The sequence below is a fragment of the Oreochromis aureus genome, linkage group 3 (assembly GCF_013358895.1).
Source record: "Oreochromis aureus strain Israel breed Guangdong linkage group 3, ZZ_aureus, whole genome shotgun sequence".
NCBI lineage: Eukaryota > Metazoa > Chordata > Actinopteri > Cichliformes > Cichlidae > Oreochromis > Oreochromis aureus.
The window spans coordinates 131,391,621-131,417,426 of NC_052944.1; the positions used below are offsets into that span (position 1 = coordinate 131,391,621).

Below are 25,806 nucleotides of genomic sequence, written 5' to 3' on the forward strand. Positions count from 1 at the left end.
GCAGCTTCAGCTGTGGGAATCTCACTGCGATTGTCGGGTAGCATATCACACTCGATAAGTGTCTGGAGCTCAAGACGTGACGCACAGTCTGCCGATTCTACAATGAAGTTGAAAGCTCTCCTCCCACACTTCCTCCAATCCGGCACAGGTTCTCAGTTTATATGGAAAGGAGTTCCTGGTGACGCCAAATGTGTCAAAACCGATGATTTTATGAGTGACCTGTTGCTTTGGTCATCTAGGATGGCATAGGCCTTAAGTTTCTTTTCAGGTGAGTTCTTTGGGTAAATGAACACAAGGCAGATCTTGGCACACGAGTGACTTTCAAATTCACTTCCACAGACTTGTGTGCATGTCGAGATAGCTGTGGGGTGTGCAGCATTGCACTCCCCGCCGTCAGCTTTCACGGGCTCTGCATTAGTAGCTGTCACAGTAGTCGTTGGTGCCAGTCCCGGATGAAGAGCTGTAATGTGTAATTTTGAATCACATTCTGTACAATGTATTTCTGACTTACATGTCTTTGCCTGGTGGTTTGTAGAAGCGCAGCATTTGAAGCAAATCATGTTTTTCTTAAGATAGGCCTTTCGCTCCTCCAGTGGCATTTCCCTGAATGCTCTGCATTTTTTGAGAGCATGAGGTTTTTTGTGGATAGGACATTCCTTATTTGGGTCCTCAATGTTTGTAGGAGTTGGTTTCAGCTCCGTACTGACAACTTCGGTTCTGATGACTGAGATAGGTTCTCTTTTAGTGTGTTTTTCGTAAAGTTTGTTTGTCTTTGAAAGGGCAGGAGGCGGCTGCACAGACTGCCTAAAGCTGGGGTCGTTCCGCATCTTTGCTTCTCTACTGATGAAAGCCACAAATGCAGAGAACGGCGGAAATGATACACAATGGTCCTCTTTGTATTTAGAACCATAGTTCATCCATTTCTCTTGCATAGCATAGGGGAGTTTTTCCACCACTGGATTAATGCCTCTCGCTGTATCGAGGTAGAGTAGACCTGGAATGTAACCTTCACACTTTGCAGCATCTATCTCTAGGAGCAGGTCCTGTAGTTCTCTCAACAGTTGTGGATCTTTGTATGAGATTTTTGGGAAACGGTCCAATCTGTCGAGCAGTGCGTTCTCTATAGTTTCGGGGGAGCCGTAGCACTCATTTAATCTTTCCCACACCTTAGCGAGTCCTTCAGAGGGATTGTTAATATGCACAGCTCTTAAACGATATGCATATTGGACTGATTCTGCGCCGAGCCATTTAATCAGCAAATCCAGTTCCTCACTGGCCGTTAGGTTTAAGTCACAAATCGCGTTCTCAAACGAAGATTTCCATCCCCAGTAATCTCCTGCCTTGTCACTGAACCTTCGGAGGCCACCGGTGAGTAAGTCACGTCTTGCAAGAAACCTGGCTACGTCAGAAATGTTTCCTTGTTGCATGCTCACCTTATGTTCAAATCTCAGTGAAGTACCTGGCAACGTTTTCTGCATTAATTTCAGAGACTGAGAAACGTTTTCTCCTTTGTCAGTACTCAGAGGTTGAAGGACATATTCCTTTAAGGTGTCCGACCTGGTTGGCTCTTGTTTTGGCGTGAGGAATGTGACACTTGGCGCAGGCATTGAATTATACCGGGTGTGACCAATTGGGCTTGTGCTGTCTTTGATGATGAGCTGGTCTTTCACATAGTTAAAGGTGCGTTCCAAAGTGTCAACACTTTGAGGTACACGCACGTGTTCTTCTCAAAATCATTGACTGCTGTTTCAAAAACTATTGCTTCAAGCGTGCCGCCTCGCATCACGCTCTTGTTGGAGGGCTTGTAACGTGGCCTCTAGACGTGTTTCTTCTACTTTAAGCTCTGCTTTCTTAACTTGCATTTCAATTTCCTTTTTAGCATACTCATCTCTTTTGCGTGCTGCTTCAGCTTTGGCTCGAGCGTTTAGGGCAGCCATACTGGCAGATGATCTACTTGTACCTTTTGACACATATGATTTCTCTGAACGGACAGATGATGCTTTATCTTCTCTTGCTTCAGACATGGTTGATGTAGCTGAGTTGATGTAACATCCAAAGGTTGTCTTGTAGAAGGACGCTTTTTCACTATTCTGCCCTCACTGCTACACTGGACACAGTTATGCAGATAGATAAACTCCTCGACAACTGACAGGTGTATCGTCCCTTTTATTGACGCTGCCTTCAATTATCAACAGAGTGAAACTACAAATAGAAGAAAATAAGCAATATTCAGTCTATATAATCACACGATAATGCAAATCAGTTGACTAAACTAGCTAACATTGGAAAGAAAGTAAATCTGAATACAGTACACCTTTAACCATAAAAGTGCATAAATAATAGCATATATAGTTGCATTAACTCTTGTTCAACTTAAATACTCACAAGCGATGCTTTCTGTAAAACAACGAAGAGGATGGATGCAGATGTTTATCAGAACAACATGCTGAGTCAGTCTTTTCTCAAAGTGTGCTGCATACTAACTCTACAGCTAATAACAAACAAAACTTGGCATGAAAGAACTGTAGTGACTCCTACTGGTGGGAGGAAGAACTACACCAGCACACATGACTTGACTTGAAGATCACACATCCAAAGGACCTTAGCAGCTACAGGCCGGTAGCGCTGACCTCACATATGGTGAAAACCGTTGAACCCCCCAGTGAGGTCTTCATTGGATCTGCTGCAGTTCACCTACCAGCCTGGCATCGGGGTGGATGACCTCATCTACCTCCTGCACCGAGCTCTGACCCACCTGAGAAGCCTGGAAGCACTGTGGGGATCATTTTCTTAATTTCTCCAGTGCTTCTTGAATTGTCCAGTACTTTTATGGGACAAGCTGGAGTTGTAAGAAGTGGGCCAATGGATACTGGACTGCCTCACTGGCCACCCACAGTAAATGAGGATACAAGGCTGTGTCACTGACAGGCTGGTTTGCAGTATGGAGGGAAATGTGCTGGCACCGTTCCTGTTAACCCTCTACCCAGCAGACTTCTCCATCAACTACCCAGGCAGCCATCTAAAAAAGTTGTCTGATGACTCTGCCATAGTTGGCCTCATCACAGGTGAGGATGACTCCGGGTACAGACCGTGGACCAAGACCTTTGTGGACTGGTGCCAGCAGAACCATCTTCTGATGAACATGGGAAAACCAAGGAGCTGGTGGTGGGTTTCCGCAGGCGCAGACCCACCACACCAACACCAGTGAACATCCAGGGAACTGATATTAAGATAGTGGGCACTTATAAGTAATTGAGTGTTCACCTGAACAATAAACAGGACTGGAATCAAAACACTGATGTTCCTTACAGGAAGGGTCAGAACAGACTCTACCTGCTGAGGACACTGAGATCTCTTGGAGTGCAGGGGCCACTCCTGTAGACCTTTGACTCTGTGGTGGCCTCAGCCATCTTCTATGGTGTTGTCTGTTGGAACAGTGCAGGTGGTGGGAGACAGAAGAACTCTTGGACAATGTCTACCAACCAGTGCATGAAGCTGTTGCAGAATTGGAGGGCTCTTTCAGTGAAAGACTGCTACATCCGCAGTGCACGAATGACCGTTATGGCAGGTCTTTCCTCCCAGCAACTGTGAGACTTTCTAACCATGGATGCTCCGAACAAACACAATAAGTTTTTTATATCCCTGCTGTTATTTGCAGTTTTTCAGTTTTCTGTAAGCACCAATATACAGCATTTTTTGTACATATTTTTAAAAAACTTATCCTTCTTAGCTGCACATTTCTGTGAATCTAAGTATGCTATTTTAAATAACTCCAGTATTTTTTCCCTATGTGATTAATTTCCCCAGTACAGTTTTCTATTTTTCTATTTCATCTTTTTTATTATTTTTATTTATATTCTTTACTTTTGTGTGAGTCTGCATGCTCCATTTGCCTGTAACTTTGTTGCTGGAATACATGAATTTTCCCAGTGGCTGATGAAGTTATTTTTTCTTAATTTTGATTTAGGTGGAGTACTCTGTCAGACACCATCTATAAAGCTCTTGTCTCAACTTTGATGTCCAACCCCTCTGTTGTGAGAGGCATGAGCCTGGGTTTCAATGACCTGCAGTATTCAGGAGTGGAGGAGCTATCTTGTTTTCTGGAGAGTCCAGAGTGTACACTGGAGACTCTGAGGTCAGACACCACGTTTTAATTGTGCTAAGACAATCATTGTGTGTTGTAAACTTGCATTCTTTCTAACGATTACGAGGGACTAGACCCAAAAGCAGGACTCCAAAGCAGGTCGACTACTGTCAGAGTGTGAAATTACAAAATCCAATTGGTGAAAGCACACAGACAAACACACACACACACACACACACACACACACACACACACACACACAGAGAGAGAAAGCTTCTTGAAAAGGCTGTTAAGACAATAAAGATGAGGGAAAAAATTTAAAAGAAAACTTAATGGACACATGAAGATAGAAACGACATGAATCAAAGGGGCACTGGAGAGGCTAGAAACACAAGGAGTCAAATGTAAATAACTAGCTCTGAAAACTAATAGAAACTAATTTTAAGACAAACAAAAACTAAAAGCTAGGGATCCTAAAACCTAAACTAAGAACATATGAACAAATAAATAACTAAAGGTACAAAATTCAAAGCCTGGAGATGATCAAACAGAAATTTAAGTTAAATTAATTTAATACTAATATAACATAACTAAGGTCGAGTCATATAGACACAATACAATCCTTACGCCATCAGATCCTGAACTAAACTAGAAAACCTTAAATAAAAATACTTTCCCTCTTGCCCTGCAGTCTATCCTTCAAGCTCAGGTCCTCTACCAGAGGCCTGGGAGCTTGAGGGTCCTGCGCACTATCTTAGCTGTTCCTAGAACTGCACGCTTCTGACAGAGATCTCCGATATTGTTCCTGGTATCTGCTGGGGTCAGTTGCTGAGCTTGGGAGTCAGCACCTAGTGCTCTGATTACCACTGGAACCGCTGTTACCTTCACCCTCCACATCTTCTCGAGCTCTTCTCTGACCCCTTGATAGTTCCATCCCTCATCTTTCTTCTTCTTGATGATGCTGTCACTTGTTATAGCTACATCTACCAGTACAGCCTTGTTCTGCTTATCCACCGCTATTATGTCCAATTGGTTTGCCATGACCAGTTTTTCCATTAGTATCCTTCTCCTTCTTCAGCTTGATGGCTTCCTTAACCTCTGTTGTCCACCATCTGGTTCGGGGATTACCACAAAGACAGCCATGAACTAACCTTGTGGCCGGGGTCTCTAGAAATCTGGCCGAATTTATTACCCCCAAAAGTTGACTATCCAGAGTTGGGACCAGGAAGCAGAGTTACAGTCTTACACGCATCTCTGTGGCTTTTCTTCTTTTGTTATCACCCCAAAACCCCATCTCCGTAGACATGGTGTCAGCTCCCAAACAGACCAAAAAACAACTAAAAGCCAGCAACAAACACCTTAAACATAAAGAATCACGAAGAAAGAACAATACAGCATCCAGATCTGAACCAATGAGTAAAATAGTGAAATGTGGATTATTAAACATTAGGTCACTCTCTTCCAATTCTCTGTTAGTACATGACTTAATAATTGATCAACAAATCAATTTACTCTGCCTTACAGACACCTAGTTGCAGCAGGACGATTATGTTAGTATGAATCAACCCCCCCAACTTATTGAAAACTGAACATTTAACAGTGTTTCCCTAAAACCCTCTCTGGTCTGATCATTTCCTCATAACGTTTAAATTTACAATAATTGATTACACAGCAGCACGGTGGCACACTTCTGAGCTCAATTCCACCATCAGGTTGCGGTCTTTCTGTATAGAGTTTGCACGTTCTCCTCGTGTTTGCGTCTCTATGTTTGATACTGTAGCTCCTGTGAAAAATAAGGCCTCAAATCACAAGTATTTGACTCCCTGGCATAATTCTCAAACACATAGTTTAAAGAGATAACTTATAAGCAGGAGAGGAAATGGCATGTCACAAATTTAGAAGATCATCATTTAGCCTGGAGAAAGTTTGTTGCTTTACAGAAAAGCCCTCCATAAAGCCAAAATATGATCAGCCTGTTTCTTTTTTTTCTTTTTTCTTTTTTTTTTTTTTTGGCCTGTCCCGTTTGGCTCTTTTGCCATCAGAATTATTGTCCAAAGGCGAAGAAAGATGCCCAACGGATTTACTTTACCAAATGGACCATCCCAGCCTTGCCGTAATGGTCTATTTTATTCACCTTTTATTGTTTCTTTTATTTTGTTTTCACTTGTTAAATACGGGACAGACTTGACTGGGGAAAAGAAAGGGGAAAAAGAAAGAGGGAAAGAAAAACAGCGGGGAAGAGGAACAGAGATAAAGGGCAAAAAACAAAAACCAACAAAATAAGCAGACAAAAAATACATATATAAAACGCCTGGATCACCTGTTGAGAAAGAAAAAAGAGAAAACAAGCAGAAGAAAAAAAAGAGCAACATAATAAACAACATCACGATGATCTATGTGAATGTAACAGTAAATACTAAATATTAAACATTATTGTGCAGCACGTAAGATCGACAGCGCACAGTGTGCTTTGAGGTAGGAGCCTGTCACTGGGGAAAGTACCACAGCTGTGGAAGACCTGTGTGGTACCGGTACCAAAGACCTCCCATCCCAAGGACCTCAGCAGCTACAGGCCAGTAGCCCTGACATTGCATATGATGAAGACTCTCGAGAGGTTGGTTCTAAACCATCTGCGCCCCCTGGTGAGGTCTTCATTGGATCCACTACAGTTTGCTTACCAGCCTGGCATTGGGGTGGAGGACGCCATCATCTACCTCCTGCACCGAGCTCTGACTCACTTGGAGAAGCCTGTGAGCACTGTGAGGATCATGTTCTTTGATTTCTCCAGTGCTTTCAACACCATCCAGCCACGACTTCTGAGAGACAAGCTGGAGCTATCGGGAGTGAGACCACCACATGTCCCGGTGGATACTGGACTACCTCACAGAACGTCCACAGTATGTGAGGTCACAGGGCTGTGTCTCTGATACGCTGGTCTGCAGTACGGGGGGCCCCACAGGGAACTGGCTGGCACCGTTCCTCTTCACCCTCTACACGGCAGACTTCTCCATCAACTCCCCACGCTGCCACCTACAGAAGTTCTCTGACGACTCTGCCATAGTCGGCCTCATCACAGGTGAGGACGATTCAGAGTACAGACAGTGGACTCTGAACTTTGTGGACTGGTGTCAGCAGAACCACCTGCTGATCAACGCCGGGAAAACCAAGGAGTTGGTGGTGGACTTCCGGAGACGCAGACACACTACACTGACACTGGTGAACATCCAGGGAGTGGACATTGAGATAGTGGACTCTTACGGTGCGTTCACACCGGACGCGAAAGAGGCGAGTGAAAACGCCCCAAACGCCCCAAACGCCCCTAATGTCACGCGTGCACATTTGCACCTCAACGCGTGTCCAGGAAAAATCCACCGCGCCTCAAAATTGCATCTTTCCACGCGCGTGAACCGGAAATGTGGGAGGGATGTGGGAGGAAGGTGTGCCAGATGGTATCTTTGCAAGATGGCAGCTGTCGAGCTAGAGCTTGAAGAGAGAGTCAGCCTTCTCTATCTACTGTGGAGAGCAGAGCAGCGGCGTAAAAGACGTCCTCGCCGTACCTGGGTCCATCAGCTCCTCCAGAGGCGTGAGCAGTTTGGTGAGTTTCACCATTTGCTCCAGGAGCTGCGCCTAGATGACGGCCGATTCCAGCGATACCACCGTATGTCACCCGGCCAGTTTGAGGACCTGCTTTCCCGCGTCGGTCCCAGGATCGCTCGCCGAGACACCAACTACAGGCGCTCAATCCCACCTGCAGAGCGCCTGTCCATCTGCCTGAGGTTAGTAAAAGTGTTTAAAACGGTAGTCCTTTATTGATACCTGTGCTAATATATGCTAAACCATCCGTTCATTGCTAACATGGATGTGGTATGCTAACAGTGAATACCGTCGGTGTTTACTGATAGCAAACTGTGGTACAGAGACGACTGTTTATAATATTTCTAGTGATACTCGAAAGGTCTCATCAAGTCCCGATTTAATTCGATTTATGCTGTTATCAGTGTTTGCAATGATAGCATGGCTGTGGTGTCTATCAGTGTATACTCTCAGTGTTTGCTGATATCAAACTGTGGTATGAGGCCCACTGTTGGTAATCTTTGTAGTGATTCTCACTCCTTTTTTTATTTACACCTGGTTTAATTCTGGTATAGTTGAATATTTGTATATAATCCCCGCAGCTGTCAGACTCTATAACAGGGGTCACCAGCCTTTCTTAAATCTGAGAGCTAGATAAAATTGTGAAGTTTGGTTCATCTTTAGTTATATGGTTCTATCTAGCATATTCTATCTTGATATGCTGTCTTATCACAGGTTAATTTTTCAAAAATATCAACACTGATTCAATTCAATTCAATTCAATTTTATTTATATAGCGCCAAATCACAACAAAAGTCGCCTCAAGGCGCTTTATATTGTACAGTAGATAGCACAATAATAAATACAGAGAAAAACCCAACAATCATATGACCCCCTATGAGCAAGCACTTTGGCGACAGTGGGAAGGAAAACTCCCTTTAACAGGAAGAAACCTCCGCAGAACCAGGCTCAGGGAGGGGCGGCCATCTGCTGCGACCGGTTGGGGTGAAAGAAGGAAAACAGGATGAAAGACATGCTGTGGAAGAGAGACAGAGATTAATAACAGATATGATTCGATGCAGAGAGGTCTATTAGCACATAGTGAGTGAGAAAGGTGACTGGAAGGAAAACTCAATGCATCATGGGAATCCCCGGCAGCCTACGCCTATTGCAGCATAACTAAGGGAGGATTCAGGGTCACCTGGTCCAGCCCTAACTATATGCTTTAGCAAAAGGAAAGTTTTAAGCCTAATCTTGAAAGTAGAGATAGTGTCTGTCTCCCGAATCCAAACTGGAAGTTGGTTCCACAGAAGAGGGCCTGAAAACTGAAGGCTCTGCCTCCCATTCTACTTTTAAATACTCTAGGAACAACAAGTAGGCCTGCAGTGCAAGAGCGAAGTGCTCTAATAGGGTGATATGGTACTACAAGGTCATTAAGATAAGATGGGGCCTGATTATTTAAGACCTTGTATGTGAGGAGCAGGATTTTGAAATCAATTCTGGATTTAACAGGAAGCCAATGAAGGAAGCCAAAACAGGAGAAATATGCTCTCTTTTCTAGTCCCTGTCAGTACTCTTGCTGCAGCATTTTGGATTAGCTGAAGGCTTCTCAGCGAGTTTTTAGGACTTCCTGATAATAGTGAATTACAGTAGTCCAGCCTGGAAGTAATAAATGCATGAACTAGTTTTTCAGCATCACTCTGAGACAGGATATTTCTAATTTTAGAGATATTGCGCAAATGGAAGAAAGCAGTCTTACATATTTGTTTAATATGTGCATTGAAGGACATGTCCTGGTCAAAAATGACTCCAAGGTTTCTCACAGTGTTACTGGAGGCCAAGGTAATGCCATCCAGAGTAAGAATCTGCTTAGATACCATATTTCTAAGATTTTCAGGGCCGAGTACAATAACCTCAGTTTTATCTGAATTAAGAAGCAGAAAGTTAGCGGCCATCCAGGTCTTTATGTCTTTAAGACATTCCTGCAGTTTAACTAATTGGTGTGTGTTACCTGGCTTCATGGATAGATAGAGCTGCGTGTCATCTGCATAGCAGTGAAAATTTATGCTATGTCTTCTAATGATGTTGCCTAGGGAAGCATGTATAATGTAAATAGAATTGGTCCTAGCACTGAACCCTGTGGAACACCATAATTGACCTTAGTGTGTGAAGAGGACTCTCCATTTACATGTACAAACTGGAGTCTATTAGATAGATATGATACAAACCACTGCAGTGCAGTACCTGTAATACCTACAGCATGTTCTAATCGCTCTAATAGGATATTATGGTCAACAGTATCGAACGCAGCACTGAGGTCTAGCAGGACAAGCACAGAGATGAGTCCACTGTCAGAGGCCATAAGAAGATCATTTGTAACCTTCACTAAAGCTGTTTCTGTGCTGTGATGAGCTCTGAAACCTGACTGAAACTCTTCAAATAAGCCATTCCTCTGCAGATGGTCTGTTAGCTGTTTGACAACTACTCTTTCAAGGATTTTTGATATGAAAGGAAGGTTGGAGATTGGCCTATAATTAGCTAAGACAGCTGGGTCTAGAGATGGCTTTTTAAGTAAAGGTTTAACTACAGCCAGCTTGAAGGCCTGTGGTACATAGCCGATTATTAGAGATAGGTTGATCATATTTAAGATCGAAGAATTAATTAATGGCAGGACTTCTTTGAGCAGTTTTGTAGGAATGGGGTCTAAAAGACACGTTGATGGTTTGGAGGAATTAATTATTGAAGTTAACTCAGAAAGATCAATTGGAGAAAAAGAGTCTAACTTAACATCGATGGTACTAAGAGTAGCTGTAGATAATATTACATCTGTGGGATGATTATTGGTAATTTTTTCTCTAATGATAAAAATTTTATTTGTGAAGAAGTTCATGAAGTCATTACTAGTTAACGTTAAAGGGATGGTTGGCTCAGTAGAGCTCTGACTTTTGTCAGCCTGGCTACAGTGCTGAAGAGAAACCTGGGGTTGTTCTTATTTTCTTCAATCAGTGACGAATAGTAAGATGTTCTGGCTTTATGGAGGGCTTTCTTATAAAGCAGCAAACTATTTCTCCAGGCTAAATGATGATCCTCTAAATTTGTGACACGCCATTTCCTCTCCAGCTTACGAGTTATCTGCTTTAGGCTACGTGTTTGAGAATTATACCACGGAGTCAGGGACTTTGGATTTGAGGCCTTAGTTTTCACAGGAGCTACAGTATCCAGAGTCGCACGTAGTGAGGAGGTAAAATTATTAACAAGATAATCGACCTCTGTTGGAGTAGCGTTCAGATAGCTGCTCTGCTCTATGTTGGTACAGGGCATTGAAGATGATAACAGTGGGTGGATTATATTCTTAAACTTAGTTACAGCACTTTCAGAAAGACATCTACTTTGATAAAGTCTACTCTCCACTGCTGTGTAATCAATTATTGTAAATGTAAATGTTATCAGGAAATGATCAGACAGCAGAGGGTTTTCAGGAAACACTGTTAAATATTCAGTTTCTATGCCATATGTTAAAACAAGATCTAGAGTGTGATTAAAGTGGTGGGTGGGTTCTTTTACATTTTGAGAGAAGCCAATTGAGTCTAATAACAGATTAAATGCGATGTTGAGGCTGTCATTTTTAGCATCTACATGGATGTTAAAATCACCCACAATAATTATTTTATCTGAGCTGAGCACTAAATCAGATAAAAGTCTGAGAAATCAGAGAGAAACTCTGTGTAAGGCCCAGGTGGACGATAGATGATAACAAGTAAGACTGGTTTCTGAGTTTTACAGCTGGGGTGGACGAGGCTAAGCATCAGGCTTTCAAATGAATTAAAAGTCTGTCTTGGTCTTTCGTTAATTAATAGGCTGGTGTGAAAATTGCTGCCACACCGCCCCTCGGCCTGTGCTTCGGGATTTCTGGTAGTTAGAATGACTCGGGGTGTTGATTCATTTAAACTAACATACTCATCCTGCTGCAACCAGGTTTCTGTAAGGCAGAGTAAATCGATTTGTTGATCAATTATTAAGTCATGTACTAACAGAGACTTGGAGGAGAGAGACTAATATTTAATAATCCACATTTCACTGTTTTACTCTTTGGTTCAGATGTGGATACTGTATTGTTCTTTCTTTGTGATTTTTATGTTTAAGTTGTTTATTGCTGGTTTTAGTTTGTTTTTGTCTTTTGGGAGCTGACACAGTCTCAATGGAGATGGGTTTTGGGGGTAGCAGGAGGAGAGAAGCTGCAGAGAGGCGTGTAAGACTGCAACTCTGCTTCCTGGTCCCAACTCTGGATAGTCATATTTTGGGGGTTTAATGAATTTGTCCATATTTCTAGAAATGAGAGCTGCTCCATCCAAAGTGGGATGGATGCCGCCTCCTAACAAGACCAGGTTTCCTCCAGAAGGTTTGCCAATTATCTATGAAGCCCACATCGTTTCTGGGACACCACTCAGACAGCCAGCAATTTAAGGAGAACATGCGGCTAAACATGTCACTCCTGGTCTGATTGGGGAGGGACCAGAGAAAACTACAGAGTCCGACATTGTTTTTGCAAAGTTACACACCGATTCAATATTGATTTTAGTGACCTCCGATTGGCGTAACGGGTGTCATTACTGCCGACGTGAATTATGATCTTACTGTATTTACGCTTTACCCTTAGCCAGCAGTTTTAAATTTCCTTCAATGTCGCCTGCTCTGGCCCCTGGAAGACAATTGACTATGGTTGCCGGTGTCTCTAGCTTCACATGTCTGAGAACAGAATCACCAATTACCAGAGTTTGACCCCGGCGGGTGTGTCGCCGAGTGGGGAAAAACGGTTAGACACATGAACAGGTTGGTGGTGTACCTGGGGCTTCAGTTTAAGACTATGCTTCCTCCTCACCGTCACCCAGCCGCCTCTCTTCCCCAGCTGCTTGGGGTCTGCCGGGGAACAGCTAGCGGGCCTACGCTATCTTCGGCTGCACCAGCTACAGGGGCCTGGCTAGCTACGGGTGAATGAAGGGTGCGGCCGAGTCTCCAATTCAGTAATCCTGGCCTCCAGAGCTGCAAATATGCTACATTTATTACAGGTATCATTACTGCTAAAGGAGGCCGAGGAGTAACTAAACATCTGACACAATGAGCAGGAAAGTGCAGGAGGGACAGGTGAAGTAGCCATGGTGCTAACGAGTCGGCTACGAGCTAAGCTAAGCTAGCGAAACAGTAAAGAGACAGTGAGTGAATACTTTGGCTATAAATTAGGTAGTGAGTACACAGAAAGGGTGATTCAGATGAAGCACGTTAAGATTATACTATGAAAAAGGGATGTATCAAAAGATTTAAATTAAATTGCTAAGCAGAAAAGCTACTCAGAAACACCACTGTGTTTGAGCAGGAACAGGAAGTGATACTATACCACAGAGCGAGCGAACACCAAGTGACCACTGATTTAAGCAAGGAAAGGGCTACATGTCAACATACAACTCTTTATTTCTATTAATGTCTTACTTCATTCCTACCTGATTGACATGTGTAGGAATTATGAGTGATTGGCACACTGTAGTGGTAAAAGTTGCTACCAATCAAATTATGATATGTTAAAGTTAAACAAAACACAACTGACTGTTTTATATTATATCTAATATATGTTATGTAATTATCCTTATAATTACAAAATGTTTTATGTAAGATTTGTTTTGTAATTTAAATCTGACATCACAAAAGTATTTTGGAATTTGAATAATGTATTTTGTAACTGCAGTACACATAATACTAATTTTGAACAATTTTGTCCAGGTTCCTTGCCACCGGGGACTCCTTCAGGACCATCGCGTTCAGTTTCAGAGTCGGTGTGTCCACGGTGTGCCAGATCACCCCCCAGGTAGCGACGGCCATCTGGGACTGTCTAGTGGACGACTTCATGGCTGTGCCTTCACCTGGAGACTGGCGGTCCATCATAGAGGGATTCCAGGAGCGCTGGAACTTCCCTCTTTGCTGTGGAGCTCTGGATGGGAAGCACGTCCAGACAAAGGCACCCCATATATCATATAGGAGACCCACACATTGATATACACTAAATATTTATTTCATTTCTTTTTTTGTGGTGCCCAAATTTATGCACCTGCTTGATTTTGTTTAAACAATTATTGCACACTTTTTGTAATTCCAATAAACTTCTTTTCACTTCTCAAATATCACTGTGTGTGTCTCCTGTATGATATATTTAACTGACATTTCTTATTGTAACAACCAACGATTCATACAGGAAAATACTGGCTATTAACAAGGTTGCCCAAACTTTTGCATCCCACTGTATTAGTATATTTTGTCATTAGTATAATATGAAATAAATTCTACATGTGTCAAGTCGTGTGCCAACATTTGCTGTGTAGTAGAACTGAGACATTAGTCATTATAAAAATTTATTTGAAATAATATTAAAATTCTCAAACAGAAAAACATTAAACATAAATATATAAAATATAAGTATTTACAGAGAGACAGGAATAAAAAGGACCCAGCTGCTCTCCAGAGCAGGAACAAGGCTGAGGAGGAAATGCTCCATTGGAGACTGGTGTGGCCTCTTCAGGGACACCAGGATGGCCAGCTCCACCACCGATGGACCGTCCTGGGACCGTCCCTCATCTGCCTCGGAGCTGTCCTCCTCTCTGGGCCTGTAAAACAGCACAAAACACAAGGAAAAGAGAAGGCTGCTACTAGATTTTAATTTCAACATTGAAAAAACAAAACACAGGATATAATCAGATTGGTTGTTGACATTTAGTAAAGTGATCACAAGGGAATCCCACCGAGTAAAAAGCTATCAGTGCGTGCTGTACATCTGATGCTACAATTACATACCTGTGGGTGCAGCAGCAGGAGCTCAGGGACTGGGGAGCAAGGATAATCAACAGGGGATGCTCTGCTGCAGAATCAGCTGGTTCTATCAAGACAATATTAAATGTTAACAGGTTTTAAACAATAGTCCTAGAGAAAGTATATACAGTGGTCCCTCATTTATTGCAGCAGGGGTTGTCAGAATAACTAGCCCCTCGCCACGCACTTTATACACTTTTTCCCCCACACACATGAACATTACTCACAGTTCTCACAAGTTGATTCTCAAAGTGCAAACCTTTGTAGATTGCAAAACGTAAAAGTATTATTATGCCGTGTTTTGTCTTCATCTGCCTGCCACTTTCGTGCGCCTTTTTCCCTCGCGGTGCAGGTGTCTATTTCTGAACGAGGGTCATAGTTATGAGTGTTTTTGTGCTGTTTTTTCTATTGGACGTGATGGTTATCAAAACCAAACATGATAAATTTGGCAAGTGCAGGAGACACGACACGGAGGAGATTTGTCAATCAGGCTGCAGAATGCAATGCTGTACTGTGCAATAAAAAAATCAGTGAAAAAGTGAGGCAGCGACGGATGAGCGGGACCACTGTGTGCTGTTTATTAATAAACCATATTCCTATATGACAACATGCATAAAAGCAGAACGGTATTTGTACATCAGTGGGAAAATAGCGGGACAGTAGGCGGGCTTGCTAGCTTTTGCGCGGCTTGATCGGGTCAGTCTGAAAATTAAAAAGAAGAATGAATGAACTTACCAGGTTGCCCGATCTCCTCACTTCTGTGCCTCCAATCTCGGTCCTTTTTAATCCTGTCTCGGTAGAAGTAGCAGCTGGCATCATACAGCTCTGGGTGATTAGCCACGGCAGTGATGAGTTTTTCCTCCATACTGAATGAAGAATGAAGGGCTTTGGCTGGATCTGCCCCTGTGACCTGGTTACAGCCATGTCACCGGCCTCCTGATTGGTTGTCGGGGCGCGATTTGACGCCGGAATTCATATTTTCCAACTCGAGCTTGTGCACAAAATGCAACACACAATCTGACACGCGTGGTTTTCTTTCGCGAGTCACACGCGCCCCACGCGGTACACTGACGCGCGTTTCACGGGTTTTGGCGTTTCCCCGACGCAAATCTGCCTCCGCATTTTCGCCGGATGCGCAATCGCGTGTCATCGCGCTCTTTCCATTGACTTTACATGTGAACCTGACGCTCTGGCCGCCTCTTTCGCGTTCGGTGTGTGCGCACCGTTATAGGTACCTGGGTGTTCACCTGAATAATAAACTGGACTGGAGCCACAACACTGATGCTCTTTACAGGAAGGGTCAGAGCAGACTCTACCTGCTGAGGCGGCTGAGGTCATTTGGAGTACAGGGAGCGCTTTTAAAGACCTTCTATGACTCTCTGGTGGCATCTGTCATTTTTTACAGTGTTGTATGTTGGAGCAGCTGAGAGGAAGAGGTTGGATAAACTCATCAGGAAGGCCAGCTCTGTTCTGGGATGCACCCTGGAATCAGTGCAGGTGGTGGGAGACAGAAGGACTCTGGCCAAAATAACATCTCTGATGGACAGAGTTTCCCACCCCATGCATGCAAATGTTGCTGAACTGCAGAGCTCCTTCAGTGACAGACTGCTGCATCCTAGATGCATGAAGGAGCGTTTCCGCAGGTCCTTCCTCCCCGCAGCTGTCAGACTGTACAATCAAAACTGCTCCCAGCAATCATAGATGTTTCCATCAGCGCTGTAACTGCCATAAGTTAATTAACCGATTCGCACTACAACCTGGTTTGCCTCTTATCTGTAGTTATTTTTATTTAATTTAATAGTTGTACAGTACTCTCTGTATATAGTAACCATTGTCCTTAATGTAAATATGTAAGAAAAATTGTGTATGTTTCTGTTCTGTGTCCTGTGTACTTATTGTTTGTATATGTGTCTTTCTGGCTGCTGTTACAACCAAACTTCCCCTTGTGGGACAATTAAAGGATTATTCTATTCTATTCTAAAAAGGGTGTAGTTTGTGTGTGTGAGCACCCGTGTGTACACCTGTGAGCATGAGCGCACTTGTATTTAAAAGGTTCCTTCATGTAATGACCTGCTAGAGGGTGTGGGGAGCCACAGCTCCGTCCTCCAGGGCATGAAGCAGGTATGGAGGAGATCAAGACTCCAGACATCCAGAGGCCCTCAGAACACAAGAGACCAAGGAAGACCAACAGAGGGGCAGCCGCGCCACTATCCCAGAAAGAGCAGGAGAGCCCCAGATTAGGGGTCACTCAGCAGCTGCGGAGCAGAAGCCAGGGGGGGTTGCAGTGACGTGCCCGTGGGCTCCGCCGGCAGCCAGCTGTGCCAGAGTGACCGAACCCCAGGCCGAGAGGCTGAGGGCACCCCACCCCCGAAGTGGCCCGAGCGAGTCCCAGGCTCCAGGCCCCGACAAGCAGCCACCAGGAGTGAGCCAGAGTGTACCTGGACCCCCATCCTCGGACACAAAGAACCACCAACGCACCGATGAATGAGGGCGTCTGCCACTGTCAGGGGAAGTGGTGGGGGGAGATAGGCCTCCATACATTGGAGGGCCTGAGATGTCCCTAGAGAGGTAGCGTCTGATACCCAACCAGACATATAGATCAGCCTGTTTCTAATAATTAGTTATGTACCACAGGCCTTCAAGGTGGCAGTAGTTATACCGTTACTTAGAAAGCCATCTCTAGACCCAGCAGTCTTTTTTTTTTTTTTTTTTTTTTGCCTGTCCCATTTGGTTCTTTAGCCGTCAGAATTGTTGTCTGAAGACCAACAAGGACCTTTTTATTATTTATTTTATTTTATTTTCAGTTGTTACAGACAGGACAGACATGAGTGGGGGATAGGAAAAAGAGAAAGAAAGAGGAAGGAAAAGAAAAACAGAAGGGGAGAGGGACAGTGAGAAAGGGGGAAAAAAATCTCCTGGATCACCTGTTGAGAGAGAAAGAATAGAAAACAAGCAAAAAAAAAACAAAGCAACATACTAAACACAACACCATCACGTTAATCTAGCTAAGTGGAAACAGCAGTAAATACTAAATATTGAGTGTTGTTGTGCAGCATGCAGGACAGACAGCGCACAATGTGCTTTGAAGTAGCAGCCAAGAAAGGTGTAGTTTAAGTCTACGAACAGTGAACACCCGTGTGCACACCTGTGTGGATCCACCCTGATTTACGGATAAATTCTTTACAAATCCTACCATGTGTATTCATGGATTTTTTTTTCACATTCTGTCTCTCACAGTTGACATGTACCTCTGGTGCAAATTACTGGCCTCTGTCATCATTTTAGGTGGGGGCACTTGCACAATCGGTGGCTGACTAAATACTTTTTTGTCCCACTGTATGTATGTATATATATATATATATATATATATATATATATATATATATATATATATATATATACATATATATAAATGTGTGTGTGTATGTATATACATATATATATGTATATGTATTTATGTACGTATATACGTAGTATACATGTAGTTACTTGCAACGTGTTCATCCAACTGGTTCATTTTAGTTTTTTCCAAATTTTTTTGAATTGTGTTCCTGCTATGAAATTCAAAACGAGGTAATATTTTAAATGAAATAGTAAAATGTCTCAATTGAAACATTTGGTATGTTTATTATCTTATATTGTGAACAAAATTATTCATGACATTTGCTTTCTCTACATATTTAAATTTTACACAATATCCAAACTACCCCGGTAGGTTAGAATTTCCAGTGTTTTTCTAAAACGTTTTAATGTCTGTCCAGATGATGAGATGCTGCATAATGTTAAACACAAACTTGTATAGAAAATGTATGTCTTCATTCTTCATACAGTTTGGTGGACTGCAGGTTAACAAAGATCAGCTATGATCCTCTGATTAAAGCTCTGGACTCCAAACCCTCCCATCTGAAAGAGCTTGATCTTCAAATACCCAGCCTGCAGGATTACGGAGTGAAGCAGTTGTGTGGTTTTCTGGAGAGTCCGAAATGTATACTGAGCTTTCTGAGGTCAGTCACCATGTTTTAGTTATGCTGAAATGAATATGATGTGTTGTGCTGACAGTAAACTGCAGACATAAGTCTGATATTACACTAATCCACACTGAGGATCTTCATGGTAAAGTGTGTTTTCTTCTTCTCTGGTCTATACACATACAGTTGGGGCTCCACAGAAATTTAAAATAACTTCTAGAGAAAATTTTATTAAAGTTCCTCTAGTTACTCTTCTTAAATTGCAATTGTCTTCAGTAACATCATCAAAAGCTGCATTGCAGCAGTTGTTCCTCTTTTATATATCTGGACACACAACTCTTCATTTGTCTGGTTTGTATAAGCTCAAACGCATGAATTTAGATGTTTAAAATGGTGCAGGAACACTGTTACTTGAACAGTTGATACAAAGGTCAAAATAATGATTTCAACACACACTTTGTCTAATAAACTTACATCTTTCATTCTTTATACAGATTGAAGGGGTGTGGTTTGTCAGAGATTAGCTGTGATTATCTGGCAACAGCGCTGAAGTCCAACCCCTCCCATCTGAGACAGCTGGAACTAGAGAAAAACAACCTGCAGGATTCAGGAGTGAAGCAGCTGTGTGGTTTTCTGGAGATTCCAGACTGCAGAGTGGAGACTCTGAGGTCAGTCAAAATGTTTTAGTTGTGCTGAGTGTATGTGTTTGTAAATGACTGAAATAGTCTAAGCACTTGCTTTTTGAAAATATATGCTCAAACTGTAAAATGTGTGTTATTATACTGATATAATCTGGTCATCTGGAAAGGATCCCTGAATGAGGAATCCTATAAATGTGTGACCTGTAGTCAGCGGTCTCTTGTTTGTTCCATGTTTAGCAGGAGGAAGATGTTCTGAGTTTACAGTATAAGCTTACATAAATGTGTGCATTCCCGAACCTCTGACCACAGTTGACATTAAGGCTTCAGATGATATGTCTGATGTCTACTTTGGAATTAATATATCTAGGCAAGGCAAGGCAAGGCAAGTTTATTTATATAGCACAATTCAACAACATGTGATTCAAAGTGCTTTACAGAGACATTAAAAACAAAAACAAATAAAAAGCATGATCTAAAATTGATTAAGACAAACAAACAAACAAACAAAACAGTATTTAAAATCAAAAATCAAAACAGTAGATAAAATCAGAACAGTAGATAAAATCAGAACAGTAGATAAAGTCAGTAGTTAAAATGTAAGTTTTGAAATTTAAGCTTAAAAGTGTGGATTTGGTGATTTATTCAAAAGCAGCTGAGAATAGGTGGGTCTTCAATCTGGATTTAAATAAACTGAGTGTTTCAGCTGATCTGAGGCTTTCTGGGAGTTTGTTCCAGAGATATGGAGCATAAAAGCTGAATGCAGCTTCTCCGTGTCTGGTTCTGACTCTGGGAACTGATAAGAAACCGGATCCAGATAACCTGAGGGATCTGGAAGGTTCATACTGGGTCAGGAGGTCACTGATGTATTTTGGTCCTAAACCATTCAGAGCTTCATAGACCAGCATCAGAACTTTAAAGTCTATCCTCTGACGGACAGGCAGCCAGTGTAAAGACCTCAGAGCTGGACTGATGTGGTCCACTTTTTTGGTCTTAGTGAGGACTCGAGCAGCAGAGTTCTGAATGAGCTGTAGTTGTCTGACTGATTTTTTAGGTAGACCTGTAAAGATGCTGTTACAGTAATCAAGCCTACTAAAGATGAATGCATGGACTAGTTTTTCCAGGTCCTGTTGAGACATCAGATCTTTTATCCTTGAAATATTCTTGAGGTGATAGTAAGCTGATTTTGTTATTGTCTTATTTGTGCTCTCCAATTTAGTCTCTCAGCTATTGTTACCCAAATAAATCTGTTTTCATTGACAACACCATTGATTTGATTATTTACAGATGTATTAACACTAGATTTACCAAACCTGCGCAAATTTGCGTAACTTCCCTAAACCCAACACCTACTAGAATTACTGGCTTTTTTATTTTCTGGTGCAAGTCCCAAGGTGTTAATCACCCCTGCTGAGATTTTCACAGGTCGTCAGCGCGTTTCTCCTCGAGCTTTTGTTGTGCAAACCACCCATTATCGTTTTTGCTCACTCAGAGTAGCTTAGATCCAAGCCAGGCCAAACCTCTGTGTTACAACTTTCAGAAATGCCTGCCATATCTATACAAAATATCCCACACATTGACTGACCTGCAAATATAAAAGACACACATTCACACCTTCCTCTCAGCACAGATCTTCCATTGTTCCATTGTCACTGTGTATGTGAGGAAGTGGCATTGCTTAACTACAGCACAGTGCTGTGCATAAAAGCAGACCGACCCAGGTGGGAGAATCATTTCTTGTTCGCATTTTCTGAGAACGCACATCAGGATGGCCTCTGTATCACTGCCACGCAGGAAGAACCTCTCCGCGCAACAGGCTTTGGCCTTGCTTCAGGAAATGGACGAAGCAGATTCTGATGGAGGAGAGGTTTCATTTGTCCAGCGGGCCACTGATACCTCCTCAGAAGAATCTGAAAACGACACGGAACAAGAACCCAACATGCCTCCACCGAAAAGGCACCGTGATACTGGAAAGCCCAGCCAGAGCCACACGGCAAAAGACGGCATTGGAATGCCCAGTGCAGTAGCAAATCGCTCGTGCTTTACTGCACAAGCTGGACCCACAGAGTGTGCTAAGGTTTGTCATTGCCGTATGTATTGTGATATTTATATAAACCCATTTAGAGTGAGGTTCATGTAAATTTACCATTCTCTATTTGTTTATCTTCCGACAGCGTAAGATTACAAGTGTGCTCCAAAGCTTCCTTTGCCTGTTAGACGTGGGAATGATGCAGACCATCAGAGAGTGTACGGTCCATCAAGCCCGCAGAACAGAGCGGGACTGGAATTTGTCAGTTCATGAACTGATGGCATTCATTTCAATTCTGTTTGTAAGAGCAATCATTTGTCCTGTTGGTGTCATTGTGGATTGCTGGTCAGAATGATTTCTGGTGCCAGTAATCAAAGAGACAATGCCCCGAGATAGATTCATTTCAATTATGCAACACCTTCGATTTGATGGCAAGGACACGCGGGCAGAATGGGTGAAAACAGACAAATTTGCGGAGATCTCCGACATCTGGACATGCTTCAACGAGAACCTTAGCACAGTCTTAACACATGACCATACATAAACAGCTGTTCCCTACCAAGGTCCGTTGTGAATTCACACAGTATATCGCAACCAAGCCAGAGAGATTTGGAATCAAGTTCTGGATGGCCACGGATTTGGAGACCAAATATGTCTGCAGTGCATCTCCTTACTTGGGAAAAGACCCCAATCATCAGAAGGGAGAGAGGCTGGCAGAGAACGTGGTCATGACACTGATGGAGCTGTTTTTGGATGATGGGAGAAACGTCACGACGGACAATTTCTTTACTTCACTGTCACTGTCGCACAGACTGCTGCAGCTCAAAACAACATTACTGGGCACGGAATAAAGTCCAGCGTGAACTTCCTCAAATTGCAAAAGAAACTGCAAAGCAAAAAGTATTCTCCACTTCAGTGCTTAGAAGTGGCCTTTTTACCTGTGCAACATGTCATAAATTCACCTGTGCCAAATGCAGGGATGATGGACACTGGGTCTGCAAACGCTGTAAGGTTTGAAACACTTTGAAATAAAACAGACTTGTGTACCCATATATTGTGAATGTGTGTATTTTGTATGTAGGTTGTAACACAGAGGTTTGGCCTGCCTTGGATCTGGGTAAACAAATGCCAATGTTGCACACACACACACACACACACACACACACACACACACACACACACACACACACACACACACAGCAAATCTGCATTTATTTGTCCCAGGAGTGGAAGATCTGCATTGTCATTGCAGAAACGTGGAAAACAAAACTGTACAAAGAGCACAGTATAGAAAGTGCACTATACAAACAATCTGGAAACATAAATATGTGTTATGGAACTGCTGTGTGCAGGCAGGAGTGATTATATGAAGGACCCAAAGTGCAGACGCTCAGAGGCACAATGTAAACTCAAAACAGCTATTAATGCTGAACTCAAAGTAACCAACTTCCAAAATACAAACAATAAATGCAGGCAGACAGACAGAACACACAGCTAGATAAGGGTAGATCGCGACACGGACACAGAGAAACACAGGGCTTAAATACATAGAGGGAGCAATCAGGGAATGGGCAACAGGAGGGAAACACAGCTGGGGCAAATCAGGCCTAACGAGACAAAGGAAGCACAACCAGACGCATTTACATGAGACACGGACATTCAAAGTAAAACAGGAAACACATAACACAGACTGAACAAAAGACACAGACTCACATGCAGGCACTACAACAGAGGGAACAGAGACATGGGACCAGGGCAGACACAGACACTGACTGGACACGGGGATGTAGCAGACAGGGGTGACAGCAACTAAGGATTACACAGAGACATAAACCATAAGACAGAACACTACGAAACCAAAGACTAGAAATGATAAAAAATAAAAAAACTCAAACCTCTGGGTCAACGACCCAGGCATCCTAACAATATGGACACGTGTATTGAAAAATATTGGTGTGTATACACACACACACACACACACACACACACACACACACATACATACATACATACATACAACAAAAAACACCCAGCATGCCCCTGCGGGCGGTTTATCCTTCAAGCTCGGGTCCTCTACCAGAGGCCTGGGAGCTTGAGGGTCCTGCGCAGTATCTTAGCTGTTCCCAGGACTGCGCTCTTCTGGACAGATATCTCGGATGTTGTTCCCGGGATCTGCTTGGGAGTCACTGCACCTAGTGCTCCGATTACCACTGGGACCACTGTCACCTTCACTCTCCACATCTTCTCGAGCTCCTCTCTGAGCCCTTGGTATTTCTCCAGCTTCTCGTGTTCCTTCTTCCTGATGTTGCTGTCATTCGGAACCGCTACATCGATCACTATGGCCGTCTTCTTCTGTTTGTCTACCACCACTATGTCCGGTTGGTTAGCCACCACCATTTTGTCCGTCTGTATCTGGAAGTCCCACAGGATCTTAGCTCGGTCATTCTCCATCACCCTTGGGGACATCTCCCATTTTGACCTCGGGACTTCCAGGTTATACTCGGCACAGATGTTCCTGTACACTATGCCGGCCACTTGGTCATTGCGTTCCATGTATGATTTGCCTGCTAGCATCTTGCACCCTGCTGTTATGTGCTGGATTGTCTCTGGGGCATCTTTACACAGCCTGCACCTGGGGTCTTGCCTGGTGTGATAGACCCCAGCCTCTATGGATCTTGTGCTCAGCGCTTGTTCCTGTGCTGCCATGATTAGTGCCTCCATGCTGTCTTTCAGTCCAGCTTTGTCCAGCCACTGGTAGGATTTCTGGATATCAGCCACCTCCTCTATCTGCCAGTGGTACATACCGTGCAGGGGCCTGTCCTTCCATGATGGTTCCTCGCCTTCCTCCTCTTTCTTGGGTTTCTCAGTGATACCTGAGGTATTCACTGAGCACGCTGTCAGTTGGGGCCATCTTCGTGATGTATTCGTGGATGTTTCTTGTCTCATCCTGGACTGTGGTGCTGACACTCACCAGTCCCCGGCCTCCTTCCTTCCGCTTAGCGTACAGCCTCAGGATGCTGGACTTGGGGTAAAACCCTCCATGCATGGTGTAAAGAGAATTATTCTAAAACACTTCTTCAGTTGAGCATCAGAGAGGAGAAACACAGTTTTACTTGTATACAAGGGCAGCACAGAGCATCCACAGTGAGAGTGATGGCTCTGTGACACGCGCTCTGAAACTGCCCTGGCCTTTATTTATACATCAGTGGGTGTTTGTTCCTTACATTGGAATGTGGATGTTTAGGTGTGTGTATGTGTGTGTGTGTGTTTCCATAAAATGACTTCCTAACCCTGCTGGCCTGGAAGTCCAGCAGTTCATCTAAACAAAATGCACTTAGAGTAAAACAGACATAGATACGTTTATCCTACCATAAAACAATAAAAGAAGGTACGACCTCTCCCATGCTCCCAGGATGTGGGTGTGAAAACCAGAACACTCTGGAATCACACAAGCTTCCTAGGATGAGACATTCCTTCAGGATACTATCAACTACATACTTCTAAACACAAATGATTACATGAGGCATTCTACCATAAGTAAACCTATATAATTAAAAGATAATACTGACATTATATTTGACATTCTATTAACACATGGTAAGGAGCTTTCTTGTCTTTATGTCAGTAGCTTCTATCTCCTCCTTTGGCCAGCCTATTACACCAGCAGGGTACCTGATCACGGGCAGGGCGTTGGTGTTGATCCCCCGGATCTTGTTCTTACCGTTCAGCTGACTCCTCAGGACTTGCCTGACCCTCTGCAGGTACTTGGTGGTTGCAGCTTTCCTAGCGGCCTCTTCATGGTTCCCATTTGCCTGCAGGATCCCCAGGTACTTGTAGCTGTCCTCTACGTCTGCAATGTTGCCTTCTGGTAGTTCGATCCCCTCAGTTCTGACTACCTTCCCTCTCTTTGTTACCATCCGACTAAACTTCTCCAGTCCGAACAACATTCCAATGTCATTGCTGTATAGCCTGGTAGTGTGGATCAGTGAATCGATGTCTCGTTCACTCTTGGCATACAGCTTGATGTCATCCATGTACAGGAGGTGGCTGACAACTGCTCCGCCCGTAGTCGGTATCCGTAGCCAGTCTTGTTAATGATCTCACTGAGGGGTTCAGGCCTATGCAGAACAGCAGTGGGGACAGAGCATCTCCTTGGTAGATCCCACACTTGATGGTGACTTGTGCTATGGGCTTGGAGTTGGCCTCTAGTGTTGTATGCCACATCCCCATTGAGTTCCTGATGAAGGCTCTTTCTGTCTTGTTGATCTTGTACAATTCTAGGCATTCCAGTATCCAGCTATGGGGCATTGAGTCATAGGCCTTCTTGTAATCAAACCAGGCAGTGCACATGTTGGTCAGTCTGGTCTTGCAGTCTCGGCTGACTGTTCTGTCTACCAGTAGCTGGTGTTTTGCACCTCTGGTATTCTTGCCAATCCCTTTCTGTGCCCCGCTCATGTATTGACCCATGTGCCTGTTCATCTTAGCCAATATGATGCCTGACAGGAGCTTCCATGTAGTACTGAGGCAGGTTATTGGTCGGTAGTTGGATGGGACCGGTCCCTTCTTGGGGTCCTTGGGGATCAGGACCGTCCGACCTTCGGTTAGCCATTCCGGGTGTCTCTCGTTAACTAGCAGCTGGTTCATTTGTGCTGCCAGACACTC

General features: G+C 43.5%; 1 protein-coding gene across 1 annotated transcript in view; it reads left to right on the forward strand.

Moving 5' to 3' along the window:
- Positions 1-21,539, forward strand: part of LOC116314356 (NACHT, LRR and PYD domains-containing protein 12-like) — a 60,650-nt gene extending 39,111 nt beyond the window's left edge. Inside the window, exons 6-10 of the mRNA XM_039608538.1 lie at positions 3,968-4,135; positions 18,340-18,513; positions 18,972-19,145; positions 20,910-21,192; positions 21,290-21,539. Of these exons, the coding sequence (XP_039464472.1) occupies positions 3,968-4,135; positions 18,340-18,513; positions 18,972-19,145; positions 20,910-21,192; positions 21,290-21,499 (1,009 nt within the window). The 3' untranslated portion in view covers positions 21,500-21,539. The remainder of the gene's footprint in view (positions 1-3,967; positions 4,136-18,339; positions 18,514-18,971; positions 19,146-20,909; positions 21,193-21,289) is intronic.
- The last annotated feature ends 4,267 nt before the right edge of the window (positions 21,540-25,806 follow it).